This window comes from Geotrypetes seraphini, chromosome 2 (genome assembly GCF_902459505.1).
Source record: "Geotrypetes seraphini chromosome 2, aGeoSer1.1, whole genome shotgun sequence".
Lineage (NCBI taxonomy): Eukaryota > Metazoa > Chordata > Amphibia > Gymnophiona > Dermophiidae > Geotrypetes > Geotrypetes seraphini.
The window spans coordinates 472,723,794-472,740,834 of record NC_047085.1 but is presented as its reverse complement, the minus strand read 5'-3'; the positions used below and the strand labels follow the sequence as shown (position 1 = coordinate 472,740,834).

The following is a 17,041-nucleotide window of genomic DNA, read 5'->3' as shown; positions in this document are numbered from 1 at the left end:
TCCCTCCAGCTGGGTACCGCAACACTCTTCCCTGCAGCTCTGCACTTCCCCACAATTGCCATGCTTCGGTTCCTCTTCTTCCTTCCTTCCTCCCCCCCCCCCCTGCGGGACCCTGCGGCACCATCAACTCTTACTCCCTCTAATGTCGGCCCTGCAGCTCCAGACTTCCTCGCACCTTCTCCCCTCCCCCTTTGGATCGCTATTATTTTAAATGTTATAGCCGCGGAGCTGTATCCATCAGTGGAGATGTCTAACCTCGGCCTGCCCCGGAACTCTTACTGCAGCAGCCGCCCGTCTAGGCAGGAACAGGAAGTCACTGTTGCAGTAAGAGTTCCGGGGCAGGCCGAGGTTAGACATCTCCACTGATGGATACAGCTCTGCGGCTATAACATTTAAAATAATAGCGATCCAAAGGGGGAGGGGAGAAGGTGCGAGGAAGTCTGGAGCTGCAGGGCCGACATTAGAGGGAGTAAGAGTTGATGGTGCCGCAGGGTCCCGCGGGGGGGGGGGGGGGGGGAGGAAGGAAGGAAGAAGAGGAACCGAAGCATGGCAATTGTGGGGAAGTGCAATCCCCCCAATGCGTCCCCTTACCTTACCTCCCCTTACCTTTGCGACGCGTGTGTGCGCTGTGAAGAGAAACTTGTGCGCTGCGATGTAATATTTTGTGCGCGAGCGCAGGCCAGCGCAGCTTAGCGGGAACACTGCCTGCGCCATATAATTCTGTAAACTGCATTCACTTACTATATTACATAGTTTGGCGTCATCGGCGAATAGTGTTATTTTACCTTGAAGCCCTTGAGTCAGATCCCCTATGAATATGTTGAAAAGGAGTGGACCCAGGACCGAGCCCTGCGGCACTCCACTGGTCACCTCCGATGTTTTAGAGAGGGTACCATTAACCACCACCCTCTGAAGTCTGCCACTCAGCCAATCATTGACCCATGCAGTTAGTGTCTCTCCTAACCCCATCGATTCCATCTTGCTTAGCAGCCTGCGGTGTGGGACACTGTCAAAAGCTTTACTGAAGTCCAGGTACACGACGTCTAAAGACTCTCCCAAGTCCAACTTTCTTGTTACCCAGTCAAAGAAGCTGATGAGATTGGATTGGCAGGACCTACCCTTGGTGAATCCATGCTGACTGGGATCCCGAAGATTCCCTTCATTCTGACCTAAAATATGCCAGTCTCACTGTTACCACAATATCTGTAAATGTGAGATGGTGGAGTGCTGAGCCAAATCAGCTGGACCAGGTATAGAAAAACAAAACAAAAGAAAATAACTATTTCTTAAACCCAAATATACCACAGCTTGTTTAAATGCCTAGTTAGCTGCCTTGCACATATAATTGCTTATAATGTCAATGAAGAGTCCTCTTGGGGTTAGTGTCTTGTCCACCACAAACCTAGGATACGGCAGGTTAAAAACAGATTCTCTCTAAGCCAGGCTGATAAAGTCTGTTCTCACTAGTTCAAACTCTCCAGGAAAAGATTTCCTGGGAGTCTATCTTCTCAAACACATAGTGGAGACATATCTAAAAAGGGAGCTCTTTCCTTTGGTTACTACAGCCCTTCCTGAAAAAACCCCCTTGATGACTCGTTTTCCCTGTTATGCTACTCTCTAGGTATTTTAACTCTCAGTCTGGAATCCGGGCTCCTTTTCCACTATACACTGCAGTCTCTTACCTCTTAAGGTGAACCTAGGAGGGAGTGTTATATAGTACATTCTTATACATTCCCTCAAATTTGATAAACCACTGCAGTGCCTCACAGGGCTCTTAGTTCCACATGTAGGTTACTTGCTTAATACAGCTCTAAGGGTAGGTATTTGAATAATTCTCCAGGGTAGTTCTAGCAAATGGGAATCCCTAAATAAAAGCTATCTTTAAAAGAAAGCAGAAAAATGGAAACAGATTGCTAGAGGGCTGATGAACATATTTCTGCTGGCAATTGGCCTTAGTGGGTTTTTTGTTGTTGTTATTGTTAAGCAAAGGAAATCTGGGGGGTGGGTAAGTAAGTGGCTTTAAAAAAAAACCAAAACAACAACTCAGATTTCACAGGACACATTGACTAAACCTACCGTTTCATTAGGAATCCTTTTCCAAAACCGAGATATGAATTTAGGGATTGAAGTCTGTCTCAGCCTTGTTAATCTCAATGGAAACCAATTTATGAAAACCTTGAGGGCACATCAATTGTGGGAAATTGCGGGAGGGGGGGTGTTAGGGCTCTTTTCTCATTTCAGTTTACATTTTATTAAGTAGTATAGGCCAACCAAGCTCTAAGGGTTCTGAAAATTTGGAGCCTAGGACACACAACTGGTTTTTGTTTGATGTTAAGGTTTCTTAAAGCAGTGTGTCTCAAACTCTCTGGAGCCGGGGCACACTAAAGGTAGTGGCCATAGCTCGAGGTACCCAGAAGTGCACGGATGTCACTGTGATGACATAAAAAAACATGCGTGGCATCATCACACCAACATCCAAGCATGCGCAGAGGCCATGAGACACCAGTAGGGGGTGCCAGCATGGAAAAGGGCCAGAAAGGAGAGGCGCCGGCTGATTGTCGATATTGGTTAGACTCAGGGGGGTACTTAGCTTGAAGTAGTTGAGAAACACTGCTGTAGGCAGAATACCCCAACCACAGACCTCCCAAGCTCCGCCCTAGATCCAACCCCCTTTACTAACTGTAATGCAATTTTTTTCCATTCATTTTTCATATACATAGAAGATATAAATTCTCAAAACCTGACATTTCAATCACTATATTGAAAATAAAATCATTTTCCTTACCTTTGTCGGGTGATTTTATTTTTCTGTGCTTTTAACTATGTTTCCAGTGCCTTCTTATCCATTGACTGGTTTTCTCTCCTTCACTTTCTGCCTTGCATCCATCTTTGGCATTAACTTAACATTCAATTTTTCTGCTTCTTCTCAAGATCTACTTTTCCATGTCTTACCTTCCCTTCCTCTCTCTGTCACTTTCCCTCCCCGTTTCCATGGTCTGACATCTCTCTCCTTCCCTCCCTCCTCCCAATGGTCACAAGATCTCTGTCCTTCCTTTCTCCCCTTCCCAGTCTGGCATCTCCCTCTACTACTACACATGGATAAAGGTGAGCAGGTTGATATAGTATATCTAGATTTTCAGAAAGCTTTTGATAAAGTTCCTCACGAGAGGCTCCTAAGAAAATTTAAAGTGTCATGGGATAGGTGGCAAAGTTCAGTTGTGGATAGGAATTGGTTATCAGATAGAAAACAGAAGGTAGGGTTAAATGGTCATTTTTCTCAATGGAGGAGAGTAAACGGTGGAGTACCGCAGGGGTCTGTACTGGGGCCGGTGCTATTTAAATTATTTATAAATGATCTGGAAATTGGAACGACAAGTGAGGTGATTAAATTTGCAGATGACACTAAACTGTTCAAAGTTGTTAAAACACATGCGGATTGTGAAAAATTGCAGGCGGACCTTAGGAAATTGGAAGACTGGGCATCCAAATGGCAGATGAAATTTAATGTGGACAAATGCAAAATGATGAACATTGAGAAGAATAATCTGAATCGCAGTTATTGGATACTAGGGTCCACCTTGGGGATTAGCGCCCAAGAAAAGGATCTGGCGGCAGCTAAAAAAGCAAATAGGATGCTAGAGATTATTAAAAAAAAATAAAAGGATGGTTAACAAGACTAAGAATATCAGAATGCCCCTGTATCGACCTCATCTGGAGTATTGCGTTCAATTCTGGTCTCCTTATCTCAAGAAAGATATGGCACTAGAAAAGGTTCAAAGAAGAGCGAACAAAAATGGAACAGGGGATGTAACTTCTCTCTTATGAGGAAAGACTAAAACGGTTAAGGCTCTTCAACTTGGAAAAGAGACAGCTGAGGGGAGATATGATTGAAGTCTACAAAATCCTGAGTGGAGTAGAACGGGTACAAGTGGATCGATTTTTTGCGCCATGAAAAATTACAAAGACTAGGGGACACTCGAAGGTACAGGGAAATACTTTTAAAACCAATAGGAGGTAATATTTTTTCACTCAGAGAATATTTAAGCTCTGGAACACGTTGCCAGAGGATGTGGTAAGAGCGGATAGTATAGTTGGTTTTAAGAACGGTTTGGACAATTTCCTGGAGGAAAAGTCCATAGTCTGTTATTGAGAAAGACACAGGGGAAGCCACTGCTTGCCCTGTATCAGTAGCATGGAATATTGCTACACCTTGGGTTTTGGCCAGGTACTAGTGACCTGGATTGGCCACCGTGAGAACGGGCTACTGGGCTTGATGGACCATTGGTCTGATCCAGTAAGGTTATTCTTATGTTATGTTTTTGTTGATGCAGAGTTGTTTTTTTCAACCTTTGGTTTGTTTTCCAGAGCAGGCCTATGATTGAAGTAAGTTCCCCTTATAGGACACTGACTTGTCCTGTGTATTTTGAGGCCATTTGAGTAAAATATTTAGTACTATAAGCTGCCTGACATTGGCAGTAAAAGACATTTTTCTCAATTTGATATTTGTTGTACAATTCACGTCTCATCCCTTCATTCTAACTAATTCTTGAAAGAAACATTGCATGCGAATGTCACTAAAAGAAACCACTCAATGTTAAGCTCATAGCTCATCTGCGGAGTGAACATGTACATTGCCCAGAAGCCCCTCCCACGGAAATGACTCCTAGTCTGACCATCGAGGGGCTACCCAGATTGTGAAAGACTAAAGGATGCAGTTTCTATCCATGATAATGTCTCTCTTCTAATAATTATAGAAGTTGGTGTGTGTCTTTCTATTCTCTTTATAGAAATCGGTGGGCCGTCAAAAAAGTTTTGTACTGGCCTGTTGTACTGTACGGCTAGGCAGAACAACTTGTCATGAATGCTGAAGGGTGGAGGGAACAGGAGCTAAGATGGACCCCCCCCCCCCCCCAAGACAACACTGCACAGGAACTGCTGTGCATGCACAGCCTGAGTAAAATATATCAATCTATAGAGCTAGAGAAAAAAACACTTTCCAGGCCAGGCCTTATTTTCCATACATTAATGCATTTTGAAACAGAAGTCCCACTGCCATTTTTACCTACTTTCCTATAAAGAATCTTGTAAGATCACCCTGTGTCCCTGTACCTAGGAATTCATGAACACTTCATCCAATTTCACTGGAATACTGGCAGATAGGACAATTCAGTGCCCATTGGCCTACCCTTTAGAAGCCTCCCTTCCTCTCCCCCACCAATAGATTAGCTCTGTTGTATTAGAGGTCAAAGTATACTAGTAATCATCAAGCATTTTTAGAAACATATTTCAGGAGTATAAAATAGGAAAAAAAGAACCATGCAAACTCATACAAATACACAATGTTTCAGTCAAGCAGATGCAAACTTGAGTATATAAAGAGTGAGATTTTTAAGATATCCCTACTGACTATGCATGAGGAAATCTGTGTATCTGCTATCTCCATTGTATGCAAGTCTCATACATATTCATTAGGGTTATTCTAAAAACCCGATTCGTTGGCAGCCCTCCTGACTAGGAGTGAAGACCAGAGTTATACCAACCTCCTTAAAAAATGAGCTCCCCCCTTCCAAATGAAAACATTGAAATGGAACAAATACAAGAAGTATTTTTAAGCACCCCTTTCCAATGTCTGCCACCTATTTTTTTCTTTTGTACCCAAATAGTTCCTCCTGTCTCCTTCTTCTAGCTTGAACCAATGCTGAAATCATGACACTATGGATCTCTATTTAAATACCTAGGTTTCAGTGCTATTGTGAGACTATTTTATCAGGCATGTTAAGGTATTTGAACATTTTATGGATGTTTTGTAATCTGAACTGGATCTATGAACAAGGTGGAACACAGTAAAACAAAACATTTTATGAACCCCTGCCTGGTCATTGCAGATGAGGTTGGCTAAAGAAACACATGTATCATGAAGTTTAAAATCTGGCTGCCTCAGTGATGAAACAAAACTTTCCTCCCTCCCTCCATAAAGGCTGTAATTGTGGTCTTTGCACTAACATGGGGAGCAAAAGACAATTTGTAAACTGAATAGTAGATCATGTCATTTGGCAGCATGCAGTACTTCATGACCAGGCTGACCCAAAATCTAAAATTTTTAAAGCTAAGTCATTGGAGTAATTCTTGTGGTTATCAGCTGACCCCCCCCTTTTTTTTTGTGTGTGCATAATATACAAGGAAAAAACATCAAGTTTTACTTATGCTTTGGCCCTACTATCTCTTGTCACTAGCTTCTTTAGCTCACTCAAAGCCAGCTGTTACAAGATCCTGGTGTGCTGAACCTTTATTTGCAACAACCTGGAACTCTATCTCTTTTCCTAGCCTTTTTATTTTCATTTTAATAGACTACCTTTTTCCACTCTTCCTAATTGGTCATTGCAAAAATGGTCCCAAAACTGGGAGCACTATTCTAGAATGCCATTTCATGGGCCTGCATCACAACAAGTTCTTCTACCTGTCATCAGGGTCTGTGAACACTACCTCTACAGAATCATCAGTGTATTAGACCCAGTCCCCAAGATTTTAAGTCCTTCCAAAGCATATAAGACCCCACCTGGGACTCAAACTAGGGACCTTCTACATGCAAGTATATTGCACTTACCACCAACCTAGTCTTATCTTTAATATTTTATATCTTATTAAAAATTAATTAATGTAACAAATTGTTACTCTTTAAATCTTTGATAAGAGATTTACAAATACAGATATCTCCTTGTATAATATTAATGTCCAGCTTTCTAAAAAGCCTTTAGCAGAGTGCACTTGTTAATTATACATGTTTTTTTTTACTAGCCTTCACCAATAAAATTAGCTGTCAAATAGACATAGCATTCAAAGTCTTTCCCTGATATACCGTATTTTCACGCAAATAACACGCACCCATATAAAACGCGCACACGGGTATAGCGCGCAGAAATCACGATGATAAGCACAAAAACTTTGGTATAACGCGCTCACGATTATACCGCGCATGCTGCCCGACTCTCCGTTCACCCCCCCCTGACTTCCGTGCACTGCCCCGCCTCTCCGTGCGCTGTCCCGACTCTCCGTTCACCCCCCCCTGACTTCCGTGCACTGCCCTGACTTTCCGTGCGCTGTCCCGACTCTCCGTTCACCCCCCCCTGACTTCCGTGCACTGCCCTGACTTTCCGTGCGCTGTCCCGACTCTCCGTTCACCCCCCCTGACTTCCGTGCACTGCCCCGCCTCTCCGTGCGCTGTCCCGACTCTCCGTTCACCCCCCCTGACTTCCGTGCACTGCCCCGCCTCTCCGTGCGCTGTCCCGACTCTCCGTTCACCCCCCCCTGACTTCCGTGCACTGCCCTGACTTTCCGTGCGCTGTCCCGACTCTCCGTTCACCCCCCCTGACTTCCGTGCACTGCCCTGACTTTCCGTGCGCTGTCCCGACTCTCCGTTCATCCCCCTGACTTCCGTGCACTGCCCCGCCTCTCCGTGCGCTGTCCCGACTCTCCGTTCACCCCCCCGACTTCCGTGCACTGCCCCGCCTCTCCGTGCGCTGTCCCTCTCCATTCGCCCGCCCTGCCCTGCTCCCAGCTCTGTAAGCATGCGCAATGGTCTGAGCATGCTTGCCGCTTAGTTTTCACCAAGGCTGTTTTTCTGGTGGTGTGCTTTTCACCACGTGGCTGTGGCCCCCCTCTATCTGGCCTTGTAATTTGCCCAGTGAATACTATTTTGACTATACAACAGCATCTCAGCCTTTGGGTAAGCCTATAAAAGATTAATGCTGCATGTAGAGCCCACATTTTAATTTGATCTCTTCAGATTGGTATTCTGCATTTATCTACCTGGTAGTAGAGTTTATCAATTAAATTGAAATGTACCGCCATAATGGCAGGAATGAGACGAAAGTCATATACAGCAGACTTTAAGCTTAAAGTCGTTGCGAAAGCTGAGGAAATAGGCAACCGGGCCGCAGCGAGAGAGTTCGATGTTGGAGAAACATCGGTGCGTGAATGGAGAAAAGATAAGAAGGAACTGGAGAAATGCAATCCGCGCAAACGGGCACGTCGTGGGCCCAAACCAAAATGGCCTCAGCTGGAGGATGACTTGAAGCAGTGGATTCTGGCGAGAAGGGAGCAAAATCAATCAGTCTCTACTGTTGCGATTCAGATGAAGGCAAAACTACTTGCCAATGGAAGAGGAATACCCGACTTCAAAGCTGGCTTCACATGGATCTCAAAATTTATGAAAAGGAACGGACTATCAGTTAGAATGAGAACAACTGTTGGCCAGCGACTTCCAGATGACTGGCAGCAAAAATTGATTGATTTCCGTGACTTTGTCGCCAAAGAAATATCTGAACTTGGCATCACTGCAAAGGACGTCATCAACATGGATGAAATTCCAATGGCATTCGACATTCCAGCAACAAGAACCATAGCCCCCACAGGTACTAAATCTGTTGCCATCACCACAACTGGGCATGAAAGAACGTGTTTTACAGTCGTTCTTGGTTGCTCAGCTAGCGGGGTTAAGTTAAAGCCCATGCTCATTTTCAAAAGGGTCACTATGCCCCGTGAAAAGCTGCCCACCAGTGTGGTTGTGCACTGCAACAAGAAGGGATGGATGGACTGCGACGTAATGAGATTGTGGGTAGATAAATGCTTTAGGGCAAGACCGGGTGGATTCTTTGCAAAAAAATCCTTGTTAATTTTGGATGCCATGGCTGCCCACAAAGAAAAAAATGTTCAGGCCTACATTAATTCTACTCGTGCCCACATCGCTGTGATACCTGGAGGCCTGACGTGTAAGCTGCAACCACTTGATATCGCAGTGAATCATCCATTCAAGACTTTTATTAGAAAGGAGTGGGACGAGTGGATGCAGAGCGGCACGCACGAGTACACACCCGCGGGGCGGCAGAAGCGGGCAACTTTCACAGAAGTCTGCAAGTGGGTGGCTTCAGCATGGGACAAAATAACACCAGATACCATTCGAAACGGATTTAGAAAAGCGGGCATTGTTTATGAAACCAATGACACTACGGCTACTACCAGTGCAGCGGAAGGAGGCAACAACATGGATATCAGCGATGATGATGATGATGATGACGATGATGACGATATCACTTCGGAAATAAACGAGGATCGTCTGCAGGCCATGCTCAGTTTATTTAATGACGATGATGACAATTCGGATTTTGATGGATTCAAGGATTCAGATGACTGTGATGATGATGTCTGAATAAACCTGTAAACTTTGTTTATTTACAACTTTACCGTAATTACGGTAACTGTATTTAGATTATTTTGTCCTCCATACTTCGTTTGATCTACCGGTTAATGTTATAGTTTATAAGAATTAACATGTTTCTGTTCTTGTTGCTGAATTCATACTCACTAACTCTAGATTAAAAGTTATAAGGTTGTTTATAAGAATGAACAGTTTTTTTCTTTTCACGTGTTTGGTTGGAGGGTGTGTGAATGGTGCGTGAGTTCTCCTATGTCTGGTTGAGGTGGATTGAATTACCGGTATTTAGCTGAAGAAATTATGGTAGTTAAACAACCCCCCCCCCCCCCATTCCACACACATTACGGTAATTCTCTTCAATTTTTGTTCCCATTATAAAAAACACTGATAAGTTTCCAGAAAAAAATACATTAAAATAAGAAGTGAAAACAAAGGCCCCTACAGATGAGAACATAACATAAGAATAGCCTAACTGGGTCAGACCAATGGTCCATCATGCCCTGTAGCCCATTCTCATGGTAGCCAATCCAGGTCACTAAATACCTGGTCAAAACCCAAAGAATAACAACATTACATGCTACTGATCCAGGGCAAGCAGACGCTTCCCCCATGTCTTAATAACAGACTATGGACTTTTTCTCCAGGAATTTGTCCAAACCTTTTTAAAACCAGCAACGCTATCAGCTTTTACCATAACTTAAATCATTCCTTCCAAACAGAGACCTTGCTAGATGTCAAATACAGAAAGAACAAGGTACCGTAACTTCACAAGGACTTACGGTAGCTGTGCATGAATACCTATACCTATATACGGTACCTATACCATATACCTAGTGCAAAAATGTGCAAAGGTCTGTTTTTTTCTTTCCATCACTACATAGCCTACGGTAATGCCACACAAGCAGCGCTGTTACAAATATATTCTGAAGGTCAATGCTAAGGTTAACAAAGTTTCCTTCCTTGGACCACAAGGAGATACTGACAAACCACTGAAAGAGATCCCAGGAACAACACCCAAAGACCCACTCAGTATGTGAACCAGTTGAGTGGAGTGGACTAGGGTAACTGGGGGGTGGAAATGGACCCGGAGTTTTCTCAGCAGAATTTCCCTGACCACCTCTTCCTCTCAACACATTGACACGCTAGTGGGTTTATTTTATAGCTTTTTCACTCCCTTCGGTCTGCCTGTCCCCCCTTGAAGGTCTGCCTGTCCCCCTTGAAGTCCTGTCCCCCCTTGAAGGTCTGCCTGTCCCCCCTTGAAGGTCTGCCTGTCCCCCCTTGAAGGCCTGTCCCCCCTTGAAGGTCTGCCTGTCCCCCCTTGAAGGCCTGTCCCCCCTTGAAGGTCTGCCTGTCCCCCCTTGAAGGCCTGTCCCCCCTTGAAGGTCTGTCCCCATCCTGAAAGCCTGATGCCCCCCCCCCGGCAGGACCATTCGCACCCCCACCCCGAAGGACCGCCGACTCCCCGACAATATCGGGCCAGGAGGGAGCCCAAACCCTCCTGGCCACGGCGACCCCCTACCCCCACCCCGCACTACATTACGGGCAGGAGGGATCCCAGGCCCTCCTGCCCTCGACGCAAACCCCCCTCCCCCCCAACGACCGCCCCCCCCAAGAACCTCCGACCGCCCCCCCCAGCCGACCCGCGACCCCCCTGGCCGACCCCCACGACACCCCCACCCCCCTTCCCCGTACCTTTGGTAGTTGGCCGGACAGACGGGAGCCAAACCCGCCTGTCCGGCAGGCAGCCAACGACGGAATGAGGCCGGATTGGCCCATCCGTCCCAAAGCTCCGCCTACTGGTGGGGCCTAAGGCGCCTGGGCCAATCAGAATAGGCCTGGGAGCCTTAGGTCCCTCCTGGGGGTGGGGCCTGAGGCACATGGGCCCAACCCGACCATGTGCCTCAGGCCCCGCCCCCAGGAGGGACCTAAGGCTCCCGGGCCTATTCTGATTGGCCCAGGCGCCTTAGGCCCCACCAGTAGGCGGAGCTTGGGGACGGATGGGCCAATCCGGCCTCATTCCGTCGTTGGCTGCCTGCCGGACAGGCGGGTTTGGCTCCCGTCTGTCCGGCCAACTACCAAAGGTACGGGGAAGGGGGGTGGGGGTGTCGTGGGGGTCGGCCAGGGGGGTCGCGGGTCGGCCGTTGGGGGGGAGGGGGGTTTGCGTCGAGGGCAGGAGGGCCTGGGATCCCTCCTGCCCGTAATGTAGTGCGGGGTGGGGGTAGGGGGTCGCCGTGGCCAGGAGGGTTTGGGCTCCCTCCTGGCCCGATATTGTCGGGGAGTCGGCCGGGCAAGAGGGCTTGGGCTCCCTCTTGCTCCGATCGTGGATGCGGGTACGGGTGGGAGCGCGTGCAAGCGGTCGTTCGGGGTGGGGGTGCGAGCGGTCCTGCTGGGGGGGTGAGTCGGGCGGGGGTGGGTGTTTAAAAACTTTTGTATACCGCGCTCACGCATATAACGCGCGAGGGGTATGCGCGGTAGGTAAAAACGCGTATAACGCGCGCGTTATATGCGTGAAAATACGGTACTAGCAGAATATATTCAGAGTGACAACAGCACAACCTTGCATTGCAGCAGGAATAAAGTTCCTTTGAAAGTACTATATAGTGCTTCTCAACCCAGTTTTCAGGAGCACACCCAGCCAATCAGGTTTTCAGGATATCCGCAATGAATAAGCATGAGAGAGATTCACATGCCCTGCCTCCTCAGTATACAAATCTCCCTGGGTCTGCCTTGAGAATGCAAAGGCAAGCAGCAAGGATCCCATGGGATATTCATTTACACAAACTGGGCAAAACTTAGGGTTTCTCCCCATCTTCTGGCAGTCGCCTGTAAATCTGCTGTGCTCTAGGATTTATGGACAATTTTTAAGCCTGAAAGCATTTTATCTAATAGGTTCTCATGGCTTTTCTTTTGTTAATTAAATGATGAGTTTCTAATAGGGGTGCATAGTTACAATTTTTTTTTGTTTTGTTACCCTCTCCACACACTTTGTTTCAGATACAATATTGTAACTAGGACAGAACTTTAAAAAGAGGGCATACTAATTATGACATGAAAACCCCCCAATTTGTTCCTTTCCCTGTCTTTTTCTTTAATGTAATAGCAGAAATGATGATGTTTCCAAATCATTTCAAACAAATGCATATTCCTATGTTCCAATCTGATTTTATTATTGCTGTCAAAAGGCACTTAACTAAAACAAACACTTTTCCCTTCTAACTTTTCTGGATCTGAGAAGACAGTTAGGCTGTTTGCTTTTAAAAACCATGATGAATGGATATTTGACATTCTATTTGCCCTTGATAAACAACTGATTTATTGACAACCTAAATATCAAATGCTATAGACATCTTTTAAGTAATGAAGTTTTTCTCTTACAACTGCTGGTGCAATAGTTTCTACACCCCACCCACTGTCACATACCAAAACACAGACCCAAGATGTTGTTACATACCGTTCCATATGCAAGTCCTTCTTATTTCCAACCAGCATAATTGGTATTCTGTTAAAAACAAAACCACACCACCAGGGAACATATGAAAAGCTATTAATAGCAGTACTTTACCAAAATATGGCCTTTATAAATTAACATTAATTTGGTGATTTAAAATGTTTGCATTACTATTCTTTGACCTCTGGGGAAAATCAATCTTTACTTTTGGCAAGTTATCAAGCTCCCTTTAAAGTGATTTGCAGGTGGTCCAAAATATAGGGCTCGTTTTACAGAGGCGCACTAGCGAGGTTAATGCGCACGACTTTTCATCAGGCGCTAAGCCCTGTGCTGGCCAAGAACTACTGCCTGCTCAAAGAGGCAGCGGTAGCGGCTAGTGCGTCCGGCGGTTTAGCATGCGCTATTACGTGCATTAAACCACTAGCGCGCCTTTGTAAAAGGAGCCCATAGTTGTGTGGCTTTTTACACAAAGTACCTTGTTTCTTCAATTCTAAGATGCATCCTCCCCCCTTTTTCAAAGGAGGAGAGAAAAACTGCTCAATTCCAAGACACATTCCCATTTTGCAAAAGTAAAAAATGATTCTCTCTCTTTACTCCCCCCCCCCCCATCTTCATTAATAGTTTTAGGGCTCCCAGACTTTGGCTGACATTCGGTGACATGTCCCGTCACCTAAATTGATTTTGCACAGAATTTCTCCAAACTTTTCACTAACCTTGATAGAATTAAAGTGAGGGATTCCACATTTCCATGACAACTCCAAATAACCTCCACTTGCCCCCACCCTCTCACATCTTGGGACAAGAGTGCAGAATGAGCAGAAGATAGTTTGCTAAGCAGGACATGACAACTGGAGTACTTAACCCGCGTCTGCGGTGTTGGGGGAACAGCACAGGAGAAAGGATCAAGTGGAATCGGGGTTATGCATGCAAGTAAAAAGCAGAGTTGTTTTCCGGGTAGGGAATCATAGTAAGCTCCACACATCTGCACCATATGAGAGGGCAGTGCAGGAGACTCAAAAGCAGGGGCTTCCCCGAGACAGAATGGAATGTGTTCCAGCAGAGGGACTGATTCAAGTAGCAGCCCACCTCTGAAGGTTGACAATCAGAACACAGAGAATGTTTGGCGAGGGAGTGCCCTTCTCATGACTGGGCCAATCATGGGGAAAGCAAGAACAAAGGGAGGGGGAGCACCTTGCATGACTTCAGAGCCCACTGTTCCTGTATGGAACTTGCTCACATTGGGCTCTCACCCCTTCGTTCTTGCTCTCCTGTGATTGGCCTGGCCATGAGAACGGCACTTTTAAGTGTGTGAGTTTGTTGTTTTCTAACGTTTCATAAAGTGCAAGTGCTTCAATAAATAATTATCATTTTTGTTGTATTTTTAAATCGTTATCATTTTTGTTATATTTTTAAAGAATTACTGCAAAAGCAAATACTTAGCTTTATAAAACTGGGTCTGCCTCAATCCCCACCGACGCGTTTCATAATTTCATCAGGGAGAGCAGAGCAGTTTGAAATCTGAGCATATTGCTAGATCCCTGTTGAGAGTGCCGGGTTTGTATATAACAAAAATGATAACGATTTAAAAATACAACAAAAATGATAATTATTTATTGAAGCACTTGCACTTTATGAAACGTTAGAAAACAACAAACTCACACACTTAAAAGTTCCTATGAGGACAGCTACCACACGAATATCTAGTGTGGAATTCTGAGGAACTTGTGTGTTGAAATTTCTCAACTTAGGTGGCAAATTGATGCTTAGTGGGACTTTAGTATTGTTACTTTGGTGCACATTTTGATTTTGAGTGTCCTGGGATAAAGCACAGTTACTTACTATAACATTCTCACAACCCACCCACCTCCCCTGGTTGGTTCTTAGCTGGTAAACCGCCACCAATCTGTAATATCGTAATTTAAGTATCTACCCTCGATATCACGAATCACCCATTTACATTGTGTGTTCCTCCCTCGCATTTGCAATGCCTGGTTTTCTTGTTCCCCGGAAATCAGGGATGCCTTAATAAATGCTCATGGCAGAGTATAAGATGAGTTTCTTGCAGGAAAATGATATGCACTTTAAGTGGGCTGCTTCCCTAAATAACAGGTGTCTTTTTAGGTGCTACATTTAGTACCCTAGTGTTGATCATTAGAAACCTAAGCTCATTTACTGCTCCTAGACTTCACAAAGACTGGACCAGATATTGAAATAGTTAATTCCCCAGAAGCCCCCAGCGGTCATTCTTATACCTTGCAATGTACTGTTTTGTTTAGAGAGGGGTGGAGGGTGGAGAACGGGAGGGAGGAAGTAGAGAGATATTTGTTTATTGGTACTGATTGGATGTAGTATTTTTGAAGACTTTAAGCAGAGTTTAAAATAGATGTCTGGGGTATAGAGGGAGGTGGAGGGTGTTCAATGTTTCACTGTGAAGTTATTAATACAAATTCTTATTCAAAATATACCGATAAGACTGTATACTCGATATTAAGTTTATCAATTTCACTGTTTGGCACAAACAGGAAAGAAGTTTTCAGCTGTGCCTTGACCACCAGGTTGGATGGTACTCATTCTATTGCTGGATATTGTTTTGAATATTTCTGTATTATATAAGAATGTTCTCTTTTATACCATTTTCATTTTGTTAACATGAAAATTTTCAATAAAAGTGTATTTAAAAACCCTCCCAAACTACCTGGTTCCTCTAACTCAGGGATCTCAAAGTCCCTCCTTGAGGGTCACAATCCAGTCGTGTTTTCAGGATTTCCACAATGAATATGCATTGAAAGCAGTGCATGCACATAGATCTTAGGCATATTCATTAGGGAAAGCCTGAAAACCTGACTGGATTGCGGCCCTCAAGGAGGGACTTTGAGACCCCTGCTCTAACTGAAGAAAATTCATGCAAGCAACAATCTCAGTTTTTGGGCAGTTCTTTAGAGCTTGGAAAATATTCTGAAGTTGGTGTTCTTAGAGTTTAAATTATACAGGCTGCCTTAAAGTAAATTCTGGCCTGAAACTGGTAGCTAGTGTAATTTTATCAGCAAAGATGTTATCTATTATATTTTCCAGTGCCAAAAACCAACTTCATAGCAGAACTTTGTGATTACAGCCTATTAGGAGTCCGAGAAGTTAACTGAATTAATAACCTAAAATGATACTTAAGAAAATAGGCTTTTTACATACTAGACCATTTGTCTACTTTAAAAATGTACATTACTATAAAATATTTGTAAGGAAAACACATTTCTTTCATACTTACTGGACCTTCCCCACCATATCCAATAGCTTCTCATGGATAATTTTAATCACTTCAAAGCTGCAAAACAAACACAATTTCAGGGATACAAATTTGGTATATACAATCTATAAAGGAGATAGCGAGCAAGACACACAGAGAGGGGAGGTAACATACAAAAAAGGAAGGCCTGAGGAGGAAACTAGCAAGGGAGTGCTACAGGGCAAACATGGGAGGACGACAATGCATTATAAGGAATACTTGATGGTATACAACAGCTGGACAAGCGAGACTGGAGGCAAATAACAAGGGTAGACGGAGTCCTGAGAGGTATCCAAAGAGAAAATTTAGAGGACTGGTAAGGAATGACAGAGCAAAAAGGGAAAGAATGAAGAATGACTGTCACAAAGGTGTAGTGTTGCATTCTACATGGTTTTCATTTGTTGATATAAAAAAAGCAAAAAATATTTCTGGAAAAACCGCTGCAGGACACTAGGTAAGGGTTAAATTATAAAACAATTTAATTTGATTACTTCACTTTTTCTATTTTCTATTTCAAAATGTTTTTATCCTTGAGAGATTCTTAAATACTAGAGCAGAGATGCACTGGAAGAAGCTGTTTTGAGAAGTTACTAAATTTTTTAAGTGCTGCTGGCTGCTTAAAATTTGCATCTATCAGTTGCTTAAAAAAACCCAAAACAAAACAAAAAAACATCCCACCCCACCTGCCTTATATGTGTTTGGTTAATTGTGATCTGAAAACTGCTAAGTCTTAACCTTTATCAATTGCTCTTTTCCAAAATTCCCTAACTATGCACAGCAAATTGTTTGTTGCTTTCTAGCATATAGAGCTAGCTGTCTGTGAATAATCAGTAAACTGTAAGAAAGCGGCCCAGCTAAGGGGTACAGTTATTTTCATTTGATATACTACAATTTTTAACAAAAAGAGTTAAATCAAAGTGGTTTACAAGGATAAAATCAAGAGCAAAAATTAAAATTCAGTTAACACACAAAAAAACCAGATAGGGCATATAAAGAACAAGGCAAGGGAACAAACTAACAAACAGGCTAACAGGGGAAGGAAAGGTTTACAATGCTTAGGGAACAACGGTAGGAAAAACAATAAATTAAAAAAAGGTTATTA

The 17,041-nt window shown here is 44.2% G+C and overlaps 1 protein-coding gene across 2 annotated transcripts in view; it reads right to left on the bottom strand.

Moving 5' to 3' along the window:
* The window catches only part of RHEB (Ras homolog, mTORC1 binding), a 90,329-nt gene that overhangs the window by 26,623 nt on the left and 46,665 nt on the right, over nucleotides 1–17,041 (bottom strand). For both annotated transcript variants that reach the window (XM_033931685.1, XM_033931686.1), the window contains exons 5-6: nucleotides 15,922–15,978; nucleotides 12,663–12,710 (exon numbers count right to left, since the gene is read on the bottom strand). In XM_033931685.1, the coding sequence (XP_033787576.1) occupies nucleotides 12,663–12,710; nucleotides 15,922–15,978 (105 nt within the window). The remainder of the gene's footprint in view (nucleotides 1–12,662; nucleotides 12,711–15,921; nucleotides 15,979–17,041) is intronic.